Genomic DNA, 17,275 nt, shown 5'->3' on the forward strand with positions numbered 1-17,275 from the left:
AACTTGTCAAAAAATCTAAATGGTCGAACAAAAAAGACACAGCCCACAGTAACAAATACACAAGACACAGGGAAAGAAAGCATAATACCATTCATGTGGAATAATATTGAATGTACTCTTCCTTTGAGTAAAAAGCACTTTTAGAGAAATCTATCTTTGATTGAGATCTAAAGTGGCGTTCATTCATACTCTTCATGAAATCAGGTGGAATACTATATAATTGGATGCCAGAGCTTCTGATGCATCTTTCTCCATTTTCATCGTGAAACACCACTGGCGTCCGCCGAACGTGAGTTTATCACAATGCAGCACCTTGCATTTTCCTTTGATGTCTCTCAATAGACTTTGTTGAACTATCTAGTTGGAAAAATAACTAGTAGTTTTGTGAACAGTAGACATCGCGCAGTTAAAAACCACAGCCTCCATCAGAGTGAATTATGTGCTGTTCTGATGTATCGGCGAAATATCGGTGTGTAAGCTACTAATGGCTCTTTGAAATGTATCGTCAATAATTATTGATATTAAATATAATTATTATCATTAGAATGCTAATAATTTGTTGTAAACAACTACTATCATACCGAGTTGAAGTACCTACTTACCGAGTTGAAAACAGAGAAAAGTCGGGAGAAAATAATAAGCTACCTACTTTGAGTTATCAATATTGCATGCCTCATCGCTTGCAATACTTCACACGAAAGCTAAATTTTTACCAAAATACATTGGGATATTAATTGCATGAAATGACGCATGCAATTAATAATCCACTCGAAAGCTGATTTATGATGAATAATTCTATAGTCTGATTTTTACGGTAATATTGGTGTTTGAAAGAGACTCTTTTTCCTTTTGTTTAATCCTTGAAATGCAAAATTTCAAAAAACCTTGTATATACGTCGAAGCGCAATTTAAAGAGTAACATACCTGTTAAATTTCATTAAAATCTATTACGGCGTTTCGCCGTAAATGCGGAACATAAAAATATTTAAACATAAAGAGAAATGCAAAACCGTCTACTTGAATCTTAGACCTCACTTCGCTCGGTCAATGAAACTTTGGATATCTGAGTTCCTTTCAAAGTCCTATGCTATTCCACTTGTTCCACTGAGCCAGTACCATTTTGATTTTTTCTTCATAGTACATGGCAGTATTGAAATTAATTGTTCTATTGATTTATTCTACCTTCGTCTACAAAATTGTGAAACTGTGGCATATGAGGAGTACTGTGTTCCTATTATTTTTTTTTGTTATCCTCGTCTGCATCTTTTTTCACTTTTAAGAACTGGATATCAATCTTGATTATTCAAATTTCTTATTGTTCAACATACACACACATTATTTACATATATATAAAAACAAAATCATATACAATCTTTTTAGAACAATAAAGCCCAAGGTAAAATCTGTGAGGGGAGAAAAATCTAAATTTTCACATGAAAACGTCACTCGAGAATATGTCACCCGGCCTCACAACAGAGAGTCCTAGAGTCCTTGACTTAGAATGGTTGATCTCACAGTTGTACAGTCAGTGTCGGTGAGATTTTCTGCACACTTCATTGTTACCATAATATTCAGATGATGGTATTTCTAGATGAAATGGATCGGCGTGAATACGCCGAATGGATCGACTCGTATCATTTGAGGATGATGATAATGATGTTGAAACATGAATTTGTCAAAAGGAACAGTCATTATGTTCTTAAGGGCAGGTCACACCGAGCTCGCTTCCGCGGCGGTAGCGAAGTCAAAAAACTCGACTTCCATGTTATTAAAGGGCAGGTCACACCGAGCTCGGATCCGCGGCGGAAGCGAAGTCAAAAAACTCGCATTCCATGTTATCAAGTTGTGCAGGTCACACCGAGCTCGCTACCGTGGAGGTAGTACCTTGGCGGTAGTTTCACTTCGCGAGCCAGGCGAACTTTTGAAACGTCTCCTAGTGGGAGTACCGCTAGCGGTAGTGAGCTCGGTCTGACGTGGCCAATCTAATAACATGGAAAGCGAACTCCAGAACTTTGCCATCGGTAGCACTCTGGTTGCCGGCCTTCCTCCACTTCTAGAGAACCAGCCTCATCAAAACAAGAACAAAACCAAACTACCGCTGGCGGACGTTTTTAGTGTGAACTGCTTCCAGAAAAACTACCTCCGCGGGAGCGAGCTCACTACCGCTAGCAGACGTTGGTGTGACGACCGCTTTAGTTGTGCAGGTCACACCGAGCTCGCTACCGCGGAGGTAGTACCTCGGCGGTAGTTTCACTTCGCGAGCCAGGCGAACTTTTGAAACGTCTCCTAGTGGGAGTACCGCTAGCGGTAGTGAGCTCGGTCTGACGTGGCCAATCTAATAACATGGAAAGCGAACTCCAGAACTTCGCCATCGGTAGCGTATGCGCAGAATACTGAGACTCACATGTGACAATGAGTCATTTGCATGCCTACAGCAACACAACATTTTTTGTTGCAGTCGGAATTGAGCTATTGTCAATTGCATTGTTTTCCATTGTTGCATTGTCATTTTCGTTGTTCATCATTTTATTTTAATTATTTAATTATATTTCTTTAATCTCCATCTATTCTTAATCAACTATTGCTTCAATGGGGAACCTCATCACTATCGGAGCTATTGTCCTCTAACCACGGTACATTATTACAAAGTAATTTTTGGTCGCTAAAATTTAGCGTCATGTCCATTGTCGAACACTTCTGCTACTAGATAGTAGACAGTCTACAGCTAGACACTAGTACAGTACTGCACGATACAAATTACAGCACTCTGGTTGCCGGCCTTCCCCCACTTCTAGAGAACCAGCCTCATCAAAACAAGAACAAAACCAAACTACCGCTGGCAGACGTTTTTTGGTGTGAACTGCTTCCAGAAAAACTACCTCCGCGGGAGCGAGCTCGCTACCGCTAGCAGACGTTGGTGTGACGACCCCTTTAGGGATTTGCTTGTGATCATGTTTCTATAAGGTTGTCATTTTATCAATTCAAAGATCAGCCTTCGAAAATTTAGGTTAACTTAAATGTTTCTACTCACAATGCTACACGTTTAGTTACGTCCATTTAGCCTCCTCTGTCGCAGTTCCTGATGATTTATGACACCCAAGTCCTACCATTTTTATCGTCTGCCTATCCTTATTGTTATTCAATCAATCAATCATTCAGAATTACACAACTTACAGAAAAGTAGCACAGGTTAAATCGCCCAAAACGGTTCCAATTCTAATTTATACAACAGTCCAAATGTAGTTAGGCTATGTATCACTTTAAAATTCTTCAATTTACAATTCAAAACACATAATTCATCACACACAAATCATTGTTATTCTGAACAATGGATCGCTCAGTGGACTATTTTTTCCTGAATCGCTCATCAGAAATCGCTCATCGGACGACACCAATATATTGATGATAATGATTGAATCAGAATTTCAGAACCCACCAATTTCCAAAAAAAGGAATAATTTGTTTTTAAATAATTTTATCCAATGATCTATTATCAATTTTACAAACTTCAAAAGCTATTCGATAATTATTACTGAATCCTTTTCATGGAAGGGTGTAGGTACTGATTCGATTCAATCATCATCAATATAATATCGTATTGCGAGTATACACATACGCTTGTGGCCTGCCTCTGTCACTGTCCCTGATGATAAATGACACCCAAGACCTCCCATTCATAGCGTCTACCTATCCTCATTGTTATTCTGAATAATGGATCGCTCAGCAGACTGCTAACCCCCAAAATCGCTCATCGGAAATCGCTCATCGGACGTAACCAATAAATCGTATTGCGAGTATACACACGACACTACCCATTTAGCCTTCCTCTGTCGCAGTTCCTGATGATTAATGACACCCAAGTCCTCCCATTCTTAGTGTCTGCCTATCCATATTGTTATTCTGAACAATGGATCGCTCAGTGGACTATTTTTTGCTGAATCGCTCATTGGAAATCGCTCATCGGACGACACCTACACGTTTCAACTTAGCAAAAGGATAGAGGGAATTAGAATTATCATTCTCTAGAGCCCTGGAAATATCCCTGTTATTGCTCTTGGTACCTTATACAAAAGGGATTCCATAATAAAAAAACAAATCAGCCCTTGCCGGACAAAGCTAGCGGAAGAAGAAGAAGAAGAAGAAGAAGAAGAAAAAGAAGAAGAAGAAGAAGAAGAAGAAGAAGAAGAAGAAGAAGAAGTAAGAGGAGGAAGAAGATGAAAAATAATAAGAAGAAAAAGATATAGATAGGAGAAGATTATAACTGTTGAGTACACTATTTTATCTATGGCCACTCTTTTGACGAATTGGAAACTTATAAATTACTGGTGGTACTCCCATACAGTAACAGTCAGGTGTGTATTCAAGTACCGTTGGATAACATCTTTCCAATATTGTTTCATTCATCTAGAAGTATAATATAATCTGTTCTTTCTCACATTGATATCACTTATGTATAAATTACTGCAGTATCAAAATTTGGCCTTAACCTGAACAATTGAAAGTCACATTGAAATAGTTATTTTGGAGTTTGGTAGAAATACATTTACATGGAACTCAATTTATTCATTAAAGGCTATCTACATAACTCTAATAGGTTCTAATAACCCATAATGATAAAATATGTGTTCAATGAATAAATGAAGCCTAACAACTTGAAATAAAGCTTAGCTAGTAACGGATTGATATCCCTGATAAATGAACCGACCAGAGTGACGGAATTCTCGCGAACATGTATAGATCATATATTTTATAGAACAAACATTAATAGTAAATTACTTTTCAGTGCAAATATTATACAGACTTGTATTACTGATCACATGATGACCGTTGCTTACATAAAATCTGCAAATATTATAAAAACACTGAACCGAAAAATGTTGACTGGAGTGATATATATATATATACATGTTAATCAGCTTCTATAGCTTTCAAAAAATTCATTACTAGGACGGAAGAGTTTGTGAAAAGTTCATTCACAAAATTTGTATCAAAGAAAAAAAAATTAAAGCCATGGATGAATAGTGACTTGAAAAAAGAAGTGGACAGGAAAAATTTATTGTATAAAAAGTATGTTAAGCAACCAAATAATCTAGAATTGAAAAATGAATTTAATCTTTTAAAAAATCGCTTGATTAATAAATTAAGAGCACAAAAGAAAACATACTATTCCAATATTTTAGAAATAAATAAAAATGATGTGAGAAAACAGTGGTATTGTATAAAAGAAATAATTGGTAGCAGTAATAAACGAAATAATATAATACTTGAAGATCAAAAACTCTAATAACTAGTCCAAATGAAGTAGCAAATGCCTTGAACCGATATTTCTGCTCAGTTGCAAATGATTTGAAAGAAAAAGTAGTGGAGGATAATGCGAAGTTGAATGCAAATTTCAATATCTTTAGAGAAAAATTCAAAGACACCATTATCAGAGATTCAATAATTTTCTATCCAACGTCTCGAGATGAAATCTTGCAAATAATTTCCAGCCTGAATAATAATAAAGCACCTGGTTACGATAAAGTAGCTACAGTAATCATGAAATCAATTTCGGAGCACATTGTTGATGTTCTTGTGCATATATTCAATCTTAGTTTAAGAGCAGGCGACGTTCCTTCTGAGATGGAAAAAGCAGTAGTTATTCCACTGTTTAAGAAAAATGATAAACTGCAGCCAACTAACTATCGTCCAATTTCATTACTTTCAATCTTTTCAAAATTACTTGAAAAAATAGTTAAAATACGAGTTACTGAATTTTTCAATAAACAAAAATTTATAAGTAAAAATCAGTATGGTTTTTAAAGTGGATTAAATACGGGATTGGCTGTCATCGATATAATGTCAGAAGTTTATACAGGAATTAATGGGGGAAAAGCCTGTGCTGGAATATTTGTAGATGTCATGAAAGCCTTTGATACCGTAGACCATAATATACTATTGCATGGAATGGAACTAGCAGGTATAAGAGGTGTTGCTCAGGTTTGGTTCCGATCGTATTTAACTGGAAGAACTAAGTAACAAGAGTAAATGATGTGTGCAGTTGTATCGGTGAACAGAAGGTTAGAATTCCCCAAGGTTCTGTTCTATCTGGTATATTGTTTTTAATTTATATTAATAGTCTATGTAATGGTGTGCTAAAGGGTAGGTTGGTTGCCTTTGCTGACGATACAGCTCTTTTCTATAAGGCCGATTCCTTGATCGAACTACACAATAACATGCAAAATGATATTAACGCACTTAGGTGGTGGTTCACAACGAATTTGATGGTAATGAGTTCAAAGACTAAGTATATTATTTTCAGTCTTAGAAAGAGTTCTGTTTTGATATCACCTTTGAAGTACCGTACCATGAAACAAATTGTACATTTGAATTGAATGAGTGTAACTGTGCAGATCTCGAACAATTTGAGCAAATAAAGTATTTAGGTCTCTGGGTGGATAGTAAGTTGAATTGGAAGAAGCATGTCACATATTTGAAATACAAATTGATCAAATACATAAGAATATTCTACATGCTGCGTAGAGTTTGTTATCCGAAACTATTAAGATCCCTGTATTTCGCATTGGTGAATTCGAGAATGGAATATGGCTTAGAAGTCTGGGGAGGCACATACGTTACTACTTTGAACCGAATAATTGTCCTACAAAAATATTTTATAAGAATCAATACATTAAAAAAAAGATTTGACCACACGTTACAACTTTTTAGAAACCTTAATATTCTGCCAATCAGGAATTTATTTATTCACAAAACATTGAAAATGTTCTTTGATAGGAGTGGAGAGAGAAGAATTTGTGATTTTCAAAGAGTTTCTCGAAACAGATCTAATGTCGTTGTACCTAAGCCTAATCTAACAACATTCAGAAAATTCTATCTTTTTTAAGCACCAACATTCTTCAATCACCTACCGATTGATATCAATGATTGTCAGGTGAAGAATATTTTTTTGAAAAAAAAACCCTTAAGCATCTTTTAATGGAGGACGACATTAACAAATATTTTAATATTGTAGTATAATTGAATTGTAACCTTGTTATTATATAAAGATAAGGAAGCTTATTCTAAATATAGTACAATAGTTTAGAGGTTTCGCTGAAATTCAAATTGTTATTAGTTTTTAAGGCCGGCTGATGTTATTCTCGAGAGTTGTGTGTATATATTTAAAAATTATGTTTCCCAAACAGGTTTTTTCCTTGGGGCTTTATTGTTTTGAAGGATATTTTATATATTTTTGTTTTGTAAAATTGTATTGAGAATAAAGAAGTTTCAAATCAATCAAATCAAAATCAAATCAATCAAATCAATATATTAAGATTATAAATCTTAAATCACATTATTTAAGATTAAATTGATTCTACCTCGGCGCTAGTCAGCTTTACATTTGTACATGTATTATTGTATTGAATTATTGAATATTTGATGATTTTGGTAAAACGACATTTCAATCCTGGACAACTAGTTCTATGAACAGTAGACCTCGCGCAGTTATAAAACACAGCTTCGTCTCAAACTGTTCATAAGAGTAAATTCTGTCTGTAAGTCGTGGCAAGATGTCGGTGTGAAAACGGCTAATGGCTGTTGGGGTTAGTGTATTAAAAATATGCTAACATCAAAAGCTAATCTCCTTTAACACACTGGCAACAGGTCAGCCCGAGTTGAAAGCAGAGAAATGTCGAGAGAAAATTCTATGTTTACTTTCCGTTATTAATTGCATGCGTCATTGCATGTGTAATAGTGTGATATTGAGAGGGTATTATTGTAGTTGTTTTTGTGTTTCTTATTTTGTTTTTCAGGTTTTTGAACTGAAATGAACTTTGATTTTACTGTTTGTTGAACCCTGCGTTTTTAGTGTGAGAATTGACTCTGTCTTGTTTGAATTTGCTAACTTGTTGCTCAGTTGTCAAAATTAAAGCAATTTTCGTGCATTTTCCAATTGCAGTTTCAATTTCATGTCGAAAAAGCCACTGTATTTGAAAATTGTACGAGCATTGACCTTTTTGCAGCTTTGGCTTTCCCACTGGAAGTTATGCTCAACGCTCGTGGAGGGGGAATAATTTTCAGTGAAAAGGCCACAGTTCGAATTGAGATGTATCTGGGAAAACATGTAACGGTGTGCGAGCCTCGGTCCTCTGATTGGGCCCATTTCCCATTCAGAGGGACAAATTGTTATGTTTCAGTTATCAGTAATTTTTATCTAGTTGAATAGGGAACCAAATTTTATATAGTTGGTAGGAGTAGAATCAGAAAATTATTTGTGCGTGTGGGTTCAAGTATAGTGAGTTTTATTAAAGCGTATGTGAGTGTTTCTGAAAAATCCAAGTTTGCATATTGTTAAACTGGTGAGTGCCGAACTTTTATTGTTTTTCTTATTAAGCTCAAAATTTAATTTCATAGAATGACCGAGGCCCAAATTTGAATGCAACAAGTTAGCAGGTTCCCAAAATGTATAGATTGAATTAATTGAATGTATCTTCTTGTTATGAATCAGTTACTGAGTAACTCTGGAAAATTTGACATGATTTCTATTGATTCGTTAATGAGTTCAATAAACCTGAGGTTAAATTTCAAAAGTATTCTTCATTGAAGTTCCTGGCTCGTAGTTACTATAGTGCTAGAATAGGTGACAATGATGATAATCTGTGCATTTGAATGAACGAATCCTGTTCTGAACAAAGCTCAGGCTAGAGCTACCAGAGGACTGTAATTTACTATTCAAATAATCAAATACAAACAAGGGGCAAAATTTAATCTCCAATTTGAGCCAGGTTATTTGTACAGTTAAACTCTGCATTAATGAACAATAAAAAACAGCAAAAACTCACCAGATTTATTCCAATCTTGATTACTTGCCCTTCGAAGCCTTTATTAGGTGTTCTGGTCAGGTTCAGGGTGGGATGAAATCGGGGAAAAGACAGGTTTTCGCTTCCGGGCTGCCTTTTCGCGTTCAACTTGCAGGCTATACACTGTGTTTCAAACAAAGCTCAAACTGGATTCTTTATAAATTCAAATCCGATTCAAATTAATTCAATTCAATACTATTGACGCTGTTATATTCATAATTCACACACACGACATTCAAACAATTATTTACAAGAAATTTCCGATCGAAATTACATGACAAACACACAATTTTGGTCTTGCAACAAGACGGGCTGACGAAACAAGATAGACTGGGGCTTCAACATCGACAAGGCCAAAACAGCTGGACAGTCTGCGCTGGCGCAAACACAAGCCTGCTATTGGCAGAACTGCAGTCTGGGATTTTGGTGCTACAGTTCGAATTCTCTGGCCAGACCATACCCCCGCCTCTAAAAAAACGATTTTTCAGCCAAGTTACAAAAACTGAAAAAACCACAGAAAGGAAAAAATCCAGACATGCCAAAAAAAACAAAAACACCAACACCAAAAAACAACACAAAGAAAAAAAATGCAACAAGCACAACAACTATTGAGTTGGGAGTGGATATAATTTTGTTACTGGTCTTTTATAAATACCAGATTTTTGGCGAACACTCACCACTCGAACCTCACCATCACTTCCCGGAAACACTTGTTCAATGACACCCAGTGGCCACTGCAATGGAGGTGTGTTTGGTTGGTCTACTACCACAACCGTTCCCACACTGATAGAAGTGGGTGATTTCAACCATTTTTTACGACTTTGAAGTTCGTGCAGGTACTCTCTTCTCCATCGGTTCCAGAACGATTGAATAAGTTGACTGATCAATTCATACCTGGTGAGATGATTCACAGGGACACTGTCCACGTCCCACATGGGAAACGATTTCAATGGTGTTAGAGTCAAAAAGTGCCCCTGGGGTTAAAGCCAGCGGTTCACACGGATCCTCACTCAGTACACACAGTGGGCGGGAATTCAGGACACCTTCAATCTGCACCAATACAGTGTTCAGTTCCTCATAGGTGAGAAGTTGATTGCCAATTACTCGGAACAGATGCAACTTTACAGATTTGACATTTGCCTCCCACAGACCTCCAAAATGCGGTGAACCAGGGGGAATGAATTTCCAATCAATTTTGTGTTCGGCGAGTTGACTAGTCAATGTGGTTTGAAACTCAGACGAGTTCAAAAGTTGAGATATTTTTCGCAACTGTTCCTTGGCACCTACAAAATTAGTACCACAATCGGAATACATCACACGACAGGGTCCACGATGTGACAAAAAACGACGAAATGCAGCTAAAAACATGGGCGTTGATAGATCCGATACCAACTCAATATGTACCGCCTTTGTTGCCATACACACAAACAGACAAATGTAGGCTTTCAAAACACAAGGATTATGACAAGGCCAAAACAGCTGGACAGTCTGCGCTGGTGCAAACACAAGCCTGCTATTGGCAGAACTGCAGTCTGGGATTTTGGCGCTACAGTTCGAATTCTCTGGCCAGACCAAATCCACTAAAAGCTCCCAACCAATCAAGGATTCAAATACCGGTAGATGGATTGATAGCAGTAAACTTTAGCAAATATTATAGAAAAGAAGCAACAACATCCCACCGTTTACATTGGTGGCCAGCGGTGGTATAGTCTGCAAGATAGTCATTCTTGCACCACATTTATTCTTATATATTTTATATTTTGGAAGATTGACCAAACAGAGACAAAGATATCTCCGGTTACAGAATTATGTTAGGTGTGGTGTAGGGTTAAAAATACCATCTCCGGTTACAGAAATGGTGTCATGTGTGTGGGATTCATCTGCAAAAATGACAAACATTTGAATGCCAGATTAATCAGTAGTTTTGTGGATTGATGAGAAGTATTGAGAAAACAGCCTGTTTCAAAATGAATAATTTCTCAGCAACACGAGCAGGAACATAAAATTTTATTAAGATGACATGACCTTGTATTAAAGTGTGAACCGTGAAAATATTTTCGAGATGAAAAGTGTTGGTTTATGTTATGAAAGGAGTTTTGAAATCTGGAAATTTGAATTAAAAATTATTTTGTATTTGAACATATTATGAAGATGAAAATCAGTAATCCGTTGTTGAGCTTGAGAATATTGCTACGTGAAATTTGATTCCAAGATCTGGAACAATGGAATAGAAATTTGTAAAATGAGCTTTCCGGTGACTGCAAAAGTTGGCAACATTGCACCAGACTGATGGAATAATAGAAAATGTAGAACGCATTGTTCAATAGAGAGAAATGATTTTTGTTGACTTGAAAAACTATGTATTGTAACTTTTTGTTCAAATGTGATTATTCATTTTCGTTATTGAAAATGTTATGTGGTTTTTTTTTGTGTTTTGTAAGAGATAGTCCAAGGAGATATGAAAGTTGATTTTATATCTAGTTGTATTTCGAGAAAAAAAAGTTATGTGCGAGAGATTGAGATGATTGGATTTCATATTATGGAAGAATGATGAATGAATAGTATTATTTCCGCCCGTTTGAACTGAATACTCACTTTACGGCTGGATCGAGTAGGTTGTAATTTGAGATTTCGGTTTATTCTGGGCAGAAATTATTGGTAAATAAGGTAAAATGGATTTAGATGTGATCTTTTTTACTCAGCGGTCCTGAGGTACTGAGGATAATACAGGCGGTGTTATCGAGTGATGACGACGATCTCAGCGGGACTGAGAGGTTTTGGAATCGGGAATTCCAAGGTGCGATTGAATTCGGGAAATTCAATGAAAGATATAACACAGTTGGGTGAACTGGTGTTATGAACATGGATCGGGCATCCATAGTTTAGCTGTTTAGAAGTTCTTTATTGTAGGCATTTTCGACTATGCTGGCTCTTAAGAGGGCGATAGGGAAATTGGCCATCAATAAGAAGTATTTAATTTCATGGTTTAGTTCTATTATTCGACTAAGCCAAGGCTGGGAATAGTTAACTGACCTGATTAAGAGTGAGAGAGATAGTTGATTTGATGAGAGATAGAATCTGTATATTGTGTATTAAAGATCAAGTGTATAAAGAACAAGTGTAAGTAAGAATGAGAGGGAAAGTAACGGTTAGAAAGAGAAGAAAATACTCCTTGGACTGTGCGATGAGAACAATGGAAATAGGAGTAAAACAGTAAATCGTGATTATAATATTTTTTTGTCAAGACTCGAATGAAACGAGAGAAGGGGGAGAAGAACATGAGAAGGAATATCGAATAAACAGTGGTAGAGACAAACAAAAAATAGTTGAAAACGTAATAGATAATTGAATCAATAATTAGTTGGACGTTATGACTACAATATTGAAGGCTAATCTGAAAATGCAAGCTGGCAGGCTATTGTTCTGAAAGCGTAGTTAGAGAGATAGAATAATTTTAATTAATTTCGAAATTAATTGATAAGAGATAATGAAATGACAGTTGATAATGACTTAGGAAATTATTTGAAGTTTTAGGAAATATATTATGCGTTCAAATTTATTGTTGTCTTATGTGAAAAGTGAATATTTTGAGTTGAATTAATTTTAAAGGGCCCGGTCATTTCTATTTTGAGCTACAGTGTTAGTAAATTTTTCTGGGTCTCGCACACCCAACTCTCATGTAAGTTGTGAGTTTTGATGAAATGTTAAGTGATAACAGTTGAAAAGGTTAGTTCCTGTTGGAAGAAACAGTGATTTGTCTTGTGGGATATCACGGCCTGTCTACAAGAGGCTACTGTGTGCAAGAGTGATGGGGCCATTCCATCTATGCCCCACTCCCGATGACATCATTGCTATTGCTGATGTGATGTCCACTGTTCCGGGAGGATGCTGACTTCCTGATGTCGTTGAGGCCAGCGAACAGCTGACTGGCTTCCGACTACCAGAACTGACCTACAGCTGTATTGCAGTTTGCGCTGATGTCAACCACCTACCACGGGCTGAGATGTCTGGGTACTACCGTCGGGTGCATGGGTGCATCTCTTCGACCACCCCCATCCATAAATAAATAAATAAATAAATAAATGTTTTATTGTAGCAGCAAAAGAGAACATCAAATGCATTACTACGTCAAATGGTAACAAAAGTAGACACATGAAAAATAAATAGAACTATCAACAAAAAACATTAAACATACAAGCAACAGAGTCTCACTACTAACTAATAAGAAAATCAAAATAGCAATCAATAACAGTCTCAATACATTAAACACATTACAGGAGGTAACTACAGTACAATTATGATGAATTGTCATGGAAAATATTCATGGAACACACACTTTCATAATACTCTTCCAATGTATAGAACGCATTCTTTAATAGGAATCTTTTGATAATTTTTGAAAATACATTCAATGGCAAACTTTGCATCCTCTCAGGTAAAGCATTGAAAAGCTTAATAGCTATGTAGTAAAATGTTTTTTGTGACCTAGAGTTTTTGCAAAAATTTATAGCAAGATTGTTCTTCCCCCTGGTATTATATTTATGACACACACCCTGTTGAACATATGAGCTATGGTTTTCCTTAAAATAAACTAAACATTGATAAATATATAATGAGGGAAGTGTTATAATACAAATGGATTTGAAACTCTCTCTACAGTGACCACTGTAAGGAAGACCACAAATCAATCTTACAGCTTTCTTCTGCAACCTGAATAATTTACTACTATATTTGTGAGAGCCTCAAATCAAAGTACCATAGGACAGATGGCTGTGAAAATGTGAAAAGTATACAGTTCTTAAGACCTGTAAGTTCACAATTTTTCTCAACTTTCTCAGCATAAAAAGTCCTTTACTCATCTTATTCGCCATTTTATCAATATGACTGTTCCACTTCAATTTTGAGTCTATGATAAATCCAAGAAAATTAACCATGCTTTGGCTACCATCATGTAAACTATTGCTATACGAAACACTGAGCTTTTGAATTTTATCTGAATTTAGACACAACAGGTTCGCATTACACCAGTTCTCAACCATAAGATTCATCTCATTTATTGGTCTGTCGTTAGTTGAAAGGGTCTTTGTGCTAACACAAATCGCAAGATCATCAGCAAACAGGAATCCTTTAGCTGACGGTCCAATTACTTTTGGCATGTCATTTACATAAATAATAAACAGAATTGGGCCTAAAATAGAGCCTTGTGGCACACCATAGGAAACAGGCAAATAACTAGACTCATTACCATTGAAAGCTACCTTTTGCAACCTATTGCTCAAATAAGAACGTATGAGATTGCTTGCAGACTTCTCGAAACCATAATACTCCAGTTTGTTCAGAAGAATTTCATGAGATACCGTGTCAAAAGCTCTTGAGAGGTCAAATAGTCTTATTTCAGTTGGATTTTTCTTCTCCAATGACTCAATAAGAAAATTAAAGAGAGAAACAGTTGCTTTAACAGTACCCAGTCCTGCTCTATAGCCATATTGGCAGTCACTAAAAAGACGATTGACTTCAAAATACTGAACTATTTGTTTATTCAATACTTTTTCGAACACCTTGGAAATAATAGGAACAATTGAAATAGGTCTGAAACTATTGCACTCAGATTTGCATCCTTTTTTGAATATGGGAATCACTTTTATACGTTTAAGTGCATCTGGAAAGATGGAGCTCAATATACAACTGTTTATAATATGAGTCAAAACATCACTCAAATAATTCATTCCTAGTTTCACTACCAAGGTGTTTATTCCATAAACAACCTCACATCTACCTGCTTTCATGGTATTGATAGCGCTTTCAACTTCACCCTTACTAACTAAACTGAACTTAAATGAACAAGATGGTTTTAAGCTACTACACAAATAGTTGGTAGAGTTCTGGCTCCTCACTTTTTGAGACACATTTTTTACGATTTCATTGATCTTATCAACAAAGAAATTATTAAATTCAAATGGATCTATTTTGCTATCAGATACTAAGATTTGACCCTCTTTATTACATTCACTATTTATAATACTCCATATCGCTTTACTCTTATTGCTAGAAGATTCTATGAAGTTGTCATTCTTTTTGCGCCTAGTTTCTTCAAGCAATTTTTTTAAAGATTTCTTATATTTCTTAAGCAGCGCTTTAGCATGAGATGAACCTGTTCTTGAGTATATATCATAAAGCCAGTCACATTTATCCTCTAAGCAATTCAACTCGGGATTGTATACTCTATTTTGTTTCGGCAAAGTGGTCTTATCCCTAACTCTTTTAAGCGGAAAAGCTTTATTTATTACATTTAAAAAAATTTCGAGAAAGTAATCAACCTTCATGTCCAATGAATTATTCAGATAAATTTTATACCAATCTACAGCACTCAGTAGACACTCATAAGCATAAATGTTTTTGTTATTCATGCTACGCACTAAACGTTCAACTGTTGCTGCATTTGTTTTTTTCTTAGTTTTCCCTTCATTTTTACATTTGACTGCTAGAAGAAGAGCCCAGTGATCAGAAACAAGAGTTTTTACTATTTCACAAGACAAAAAATGATTTTCCACATTGGTAAAAATGTTATCTATGCACGTGTCATAATTTTTCCCAGGCCTAGTAATACCCTCAAAACAATAACTCAATCCATAAGATAAAAAAGTATTTTTCAATTCAGAAACAATGTCACCTCTTTTTTTGAAATCAACATTAAAATCTCCACAGAAAACTATTTTAGAATTGTGTTTACTCAAATATTCAAGAATGCAAGCCAACCTTTCCATGAAGATCATAAAACATTGCCGTGTATTATTTGTATTAGGTCTATATAGCGATACCACTATAGTATTATACTCGTTTAGCAACACCGCTGATACTTCAATAACCATTTCCAGAGACATACTGTTAATAACCTCAAGTGGCTTAAATGTAATTTTGTTCTCAACATAAATAATCGAACCACCATGTCTCCTGAGAGACCGACAATATGAACTCGCAACTGAGTAATTTTTAATTTTATACAACTCCACCTCATCAATTTCGAGCCAGGTTTCAACCAAGCATGCAATATCAATCCTATTAGAATGTAAATAGTACTCAATCGAATCCAACCTATTCCTAAGACATTGCACATTCCAGTGAAAATACTTCAAATTACTACTATGAGTGGGTTCAGAAGAAGTTGTATGTTCAGCAGGTGGAAAATTAGAGCTACGGTCCTGTTTTCTATTACCTTCCAAGATTTTTCTGTTAATACTTATATCAACAGGACCAACCACTAGTTTTCCGGGGAGTTGAGGTCATATTCAAGACCAATAACTTCTTCATTTATCTTATTTTCCATCAATGCAATAATTTTATCCGTCATCCTCTTCTTACCTCTCCAATTCAGGTGTAGCCCATGCCTGGTAAAATGTTCCCTCTTAAGGTCAGTAAGATCTATCACCTGAACATTATGCATTCTTCCACAATACCTTTTTATTTTACTATTAGTTTTCCTTATCTCTCTGTTTACACAAGACCATTCAGGTAGATCATGTCTTATAGGTATTGTTGAAATTAATAAATTAGTGAAACTCAATACCTGAAAAAAAGCATACTTTTTAAAAAAATAGCGGCCTGATTTCAGTAAACATTATTTGCTCCTCCTACAATAACCACATGGTCACTATTGGTAAGATTACTAGTACCACTCTTAATATTATTTACAATTGGTTCAAATTTAGCACCTGGCATGATAAAGCCACTAGTTGAATTTTCCGGTACGGCTCCATTCAAACCATTCACCAAATCACGACCATGACTATCACCAAATATTCTAACAACCTTTCCAACTGGCTTAGTGCTAGCTTTCTTTGTGGATGTATCTGAAAAATGAAAAATGAAAATGAAATTTATTCTCCTTTTTCTTATACAAACAAAAATCCAAGAGAAGTATCTCTATTCTTGGAAATTATTGTCTCTTTAGAGCTAGGATATGACATTGAGATTTTACTGCATTGGGAATCATTGAAAATCATCGAGTCACAAGACTTGGGTTTTAAAAAACTACAAACTTTACATAGAATTTTCCACCTATATACAGTAGCATCAAAGTTTACATTAAGAGAGAGGCCATTTTCCAGACAGGTTAAACTACTATTCATTTTCCTATATTTAAATACTTCCTCTAGAAAATACATAGCAAAAATTCCGCAATCGTAATTATTAGTCTGTTGAGGACATGGAAGGATGATTATTTCCTTGTAGTTTAAGATTAAGCCAACTCTTCTTATCAGTTGCATGGAGATTTTCTCATTACATCTGTTCATCAAGTCCATTATATAAAATTTACAATTGAAAGAATCATAAATAACAATACTCCAATGGGAACCGCACCATCCGTCAATTGCTTCTGCCTGCCGACCGTCATTTATTACAAAAGCAGTAAAATTATTTTCTTTAACACTATTACT

The 17,275-nt window shown here is 35.6% G+C and overlaps 2 protein-coding genes across 16 annotated transcripts in view; both read right to left on the reverse strand.

Moving 5' to 3' along the window:
* LOC111050395 (potassium voltage-gated channel protein Shal) overlaps nucleotides 1–17,275 on the reverse strand; it is a 517,077-nt gene that overhangs the window by 201,817 nt on the left and 297,985 nt on the right. The window contains exon 5 of one of the 15 annotated variants that reach the window (XM_039441496.1): nucleotides 12,912–16,687. The exons of the other annotated variants lie outside the window; for them this stretch is intronic. Coding sequence (XP_039297430.1) covers nucleotides 16,604–16,687 — 84 coding nt within the window. The 3' untranslated portion in view covers nucleotides 12,912–16,603. Of the gene's footprint in view, nucleotides 1–12,911; nucleotides 16,688–17,275 lie in introns of those variants that run through there. 15 annotated transcript variants of the gene reach the window in all.
* Nucleotides 12,912–15,750, reverse strand: LOC120354398. Its single transcript, XM_039441501.1, has 2 exons — nucleotides 14,179–15,750; nucleotides 12,912–14,122 (listed from the first exon to the last, which is right to left on the reverse strand). The coding sequence occupies exons 1-2, from the start codon at nucleotides 15,719–15,721 to the stop codon at nucleotides 14,109–14,111; spliced, it is 1,557 nt and encodes a 518-aa protein (XP_039297435.1). The 5' UTR covers nucleotides 15,722–15,750; the 3' UTR covers nucleotides 12,912–14,108.

Source organism: Nilaparvata lugens, chromosome X (assembly GCF_014356525.2).
Source record: "Nilaparvata lugens isolate BPH chromosome X, ASM1435652v1, whole genome shotgun sequence".
NCBI lineage: Eukaryota > Metazoa > Arthropoda > Insecta > Hemiptera > Delphacidae > Nilaparvata > Nilaparvata lugens.

Bases quoted from the DNA above. Each gene is read 5' to 3' on its own strand.
- LOC120354398 (XM_039441501.1), bottom strand. From the start codon at position 15,721: ATGTCTCTGGAAATGGTTATTGAAGTATCAGCGGTGTTGCTAAACGAG.